Source organism: Postia placenta, assembly GCF_002117355.1.
Source record: "Postia placenta MAD-698-R-SB12 unplaced genomic scaffold POSPLAscaffold_16, whole genome shotgun sequence".
Taxonomy (NCBI): domain Eukaryota; kingdom Fungi; phylum Basidiomycota; class Agaricomycetes; order Polyporales; family Adustoporiaceae; genus Rhodonia; species Rhodonia placenta.
Window position 1 is genome coordinate 67,321 of NW_020169847.1, and position 3,213 is coordinate 70,533.

General features: G+C 52.1%; 1 protein-coding gene across 1 annotated transcript; it reads right to left on the bottom strand.

Annotated features, from left to right (window-relative positions):
• Positions 1 to 698: 698 nt before the first annotated feature.
• POSPLADRAFT_1155156 (hypothetical protein) lies at positions 699 to 3,067 on the bottom strand (the record flags this gene model as incomplete). Its single annotated transcript, XM_024486916.1, has 12 exons — positions 699 to 867; positions 931 to 1,050; positions 1,100 to 1,186; positions 1,254 to 1,547; positions 1,655 to 1,887; positions 1,947 to 2,095; positions 2,152 to 2,257; positions 2,309 to 2,374; positions 2,481 to 2,515; positions 2,574 to 2,591; positions 2,652 to 2,766; positions 2,819 to 3,067. The coding sequence occupies 12 exons, from the start codon at positions 3,065 to 3,067 to the stop codon at positions 699 to 701; spliced, it is 1,641 nt and encodes a 546-aa protein (XP_024334659.1).
• Between the last annotated feature and the right edge of the window lie 146 nt (positions 3,068 to 3,213).

Here is a 3,213-nt window from a genome sequence, read left to right on the forward strand (position 1 = left end):
AACCAAATTATCTCATTCACCAGAGGCTTGGACTGTATCTGCCTAAATGTTTTTAGTTGTATATAACCTGATTATCACTAAGCCCTGGCCTTGCTCCTTACTAGCACTGCTCAAGCAGCGCATACGTAACTTCGTACATTGTAACAAGAGCAGCGAGATACTTAGGGAATATTTTCGAGAATAAAGAGCCCTTCTACATCGACGAGGAACGTGGTGTGATGCCGAAAGCATACGACTCAAGCTTTTAGCTGTGACGGAATCTTGAGGCGTTCCAAAACACTACATTATTGCGCGCCCGGTGCTGTTCATCCATTCGTGGACCCTTACCCATGCCGTTGTTGATTATCATCCTTCCACTGTACTGTCTATCATCAAAGACTAAGACTGATATTCATACGAACAGGCCTCTTTATTCATATACCTCGCGCTCCCTGAACAGATCTTCTCGAAACTGTGCCAAATCATATAAAACATCTAGTTTGCGATCGGAAGACATGTGATCAGCATTGGAGGCCGTCACATAGGAATAATGCTCTTATTCTGAAAGAACCGTGAATGAGGAGATTCAAAGCCTGCCAAGCGTTCAGCATATTTATCCTGACGCCAACCAACGTCTACGAGGGATTTTCAGAACAAAGCTTCACAAGTGTCGAAACCAGGACGTACGGAATATGATACAATGATTCGTGTGAGGCATCCTACTCTCGCGTGTGCGACTTGATTATCAACGGCATCTGTGTTCCCTTCTCCATTTCGCTGCGTACAAAGGGCCGCTGGACGAGTCCGATCTTCTTCGTGATATCCTCAACCGGGACCGCCAACTCAAACTCGAAGGCGCGCACTAGCGTGAATACCAACGCCTTCATCCTGCATACCAAGCGCTATGACTGAGCGAGCTGTAGCTTCGAGTTAAGAAGCTGAACCACGTACTCGATGAGCGAGAAGCGGTACCCAATGCACGCGCGTGGACCGCCTATGAAGGTCATCAGGTTGCTCCACACACCAGGAATTTGCTGCGCGGCCTCAGGGATGGACCCCCACCGTTCCGGCCTGCGAATGCGTCAGCAAACCTCAAGCATCGAAAGTATCCTCAGCCTACCTGAACTCCCGCGCGTCCTCTCCCCAGAGTGCCTTCGACCTGTTCATGCCTATAATCGGAATAGGGAACGCGGTTCCCTTATCAATCCTACACGCGACGAGCGGCTCCTTGCGTGAGATACGCTACATTGCAACGCAGCTGCAAGTGTGCGTACCGGATACTGTCGTGCATACGCCCCTTCGCGTCCATGTACGGCGTAGCCAGAGGAATCTCGTCATCCTTGGTGGCAATGCGCACGGTCCCCGCGATTGGGGGAAACAGGCGCATCGTCTCCCGAATCACCGCGTCGAGGTACGGCAGCGCATTGAGCTCCTCCATCGAAGGGCTATCCGTCGGGACACCCCAGAGCTCCTCCCGCAGCTTGTGCTGGACGTTGGGCTGCTGGGAGAGTGCATACAAACACCACGTTGTCGCATTGCTGGTCGTCTCGTGCCCAGCGACAAGAAACCTGTATCATCCTCGTTAAAAGCTCGACCCGACGCTTGTAGATTCGACGCACGTTGGAACCTCTGCAGACATGTTCAGCGTGCGACTACGACAGCATGATGATGTGACATACGGGCCAAGACATCATCATCCGAGAGCCTCTGGTCTTCTGGGATATCGGGGCTCATGTTTGCCTTGATGAGTAGTGTGAGCAAGTCACGGCTCCTCAGCTCTGACCCTGCGTTCTTCTCGCCCGACTGAGCTGCTTGTCTCACGGCTGCCTTCTTCTCCGCAATGAGCTGCATACCAATCCGCCGGGTGACCTTTTGAGCGGCGGCGGTGTCCCTGGTGTAGCCGTCGGGCTGTGGACGCCAGCGGTGTCAACACGACCGTGCTAGAATGTGCGTTGGACGTGACTCACAATATAACGCAGGATCGGGATGAGAGATCTGATAATGAGCCAGTAGCTCCGTTCGAGGTCGGCCATGCGCTGAAACATCATCTCAAAAGCCCTGTTGAGCTCGTTCGCTTTGCCGTCCGGATTGAGCGCGTTGAAATTGTAGTTAAAGCCTGGAAGACAATACGTGGGCCGGTCCGCATATAATATGAGTAAATGACAAATGTACCTGCGAGGCCAATCGCGTCGAGTGTCATCTTCGTCAGACCGCTTTGGACGTCGATCCGCACGGTCCCGCCGCAGGTAGTCACTTCGTTCCGCCAGATGTCTCGCAGCTACGGTTAATCATGAGAGTGCGAGGTGGGCGATAAGACCACTGGATTTACCTGTTGAGCTTTATCAACGAAGATCTCCGTCAATTCTCTGATCTGCGCCGGGCCAAACGCCGGGTTCTACGCTGTCAGATCAGCTATTTGTTGCTGATACTTCAGTGGCGGATTACCATGATTCTCCGCTGCACAATTGCGCGATACGTCAGTGGGAGATGAGGTACCAAACAAGATTGATACTGACTTGTCGACGGTGAAGCTCCCCTATGATCGAATGAAGGTCGTCACAACAAGGAACAGGTAGAGTGATCCGAGGGCATACCTTCTGCGACCACGAGCCCTACACATATACCAACGCACTGTTATAAGGTGCGCGCAAATGATGAAGACGGGCACGAACCGTTACCAAGTATCTCTACAAGGCTGACACGTGTTTCCTCCGGCTTTGGGTAATCCTGCGAATGACTGAGGACATGGTTGATTGCCCGTGCATCGATCGTGAGGAGTTCGGGTAACTGAGGACAGTATCGCTGTAACATTCTTGTCATTTGGAGTTCACGAGCGTACCTTGAACCAGACATTGTACTTCATCGTCGGGCCATATTTCTCTAGCCATTCAAAATGCAAGGCGAAGTCCTCAGCAGCCATGAGTTCGCTGACATTCCCCAATAGCCAACTCGATGCGGGAGGGCCAGGAAGATCACGCAGGGAAGATGTATAAGGCAAGAGTAAGACTCGGATGATCTTGAAGGCAGCACAGGCAAGCAGAGCGGCGCCCACTGCCCATAGTATGTCGTGTACAGCCAAGGTCAACATGACGCCATCACATGTACCAGCGGAAGTACGATGGACACCAAATAGATCCCACTCTTGTACTATTCAGTACATTGCGGGTCCGAGATAACCGGTGTGAGTCTTCGCGCAGCGTGTGACTTGCAGGCTCCATAGCATGCACGAAAACG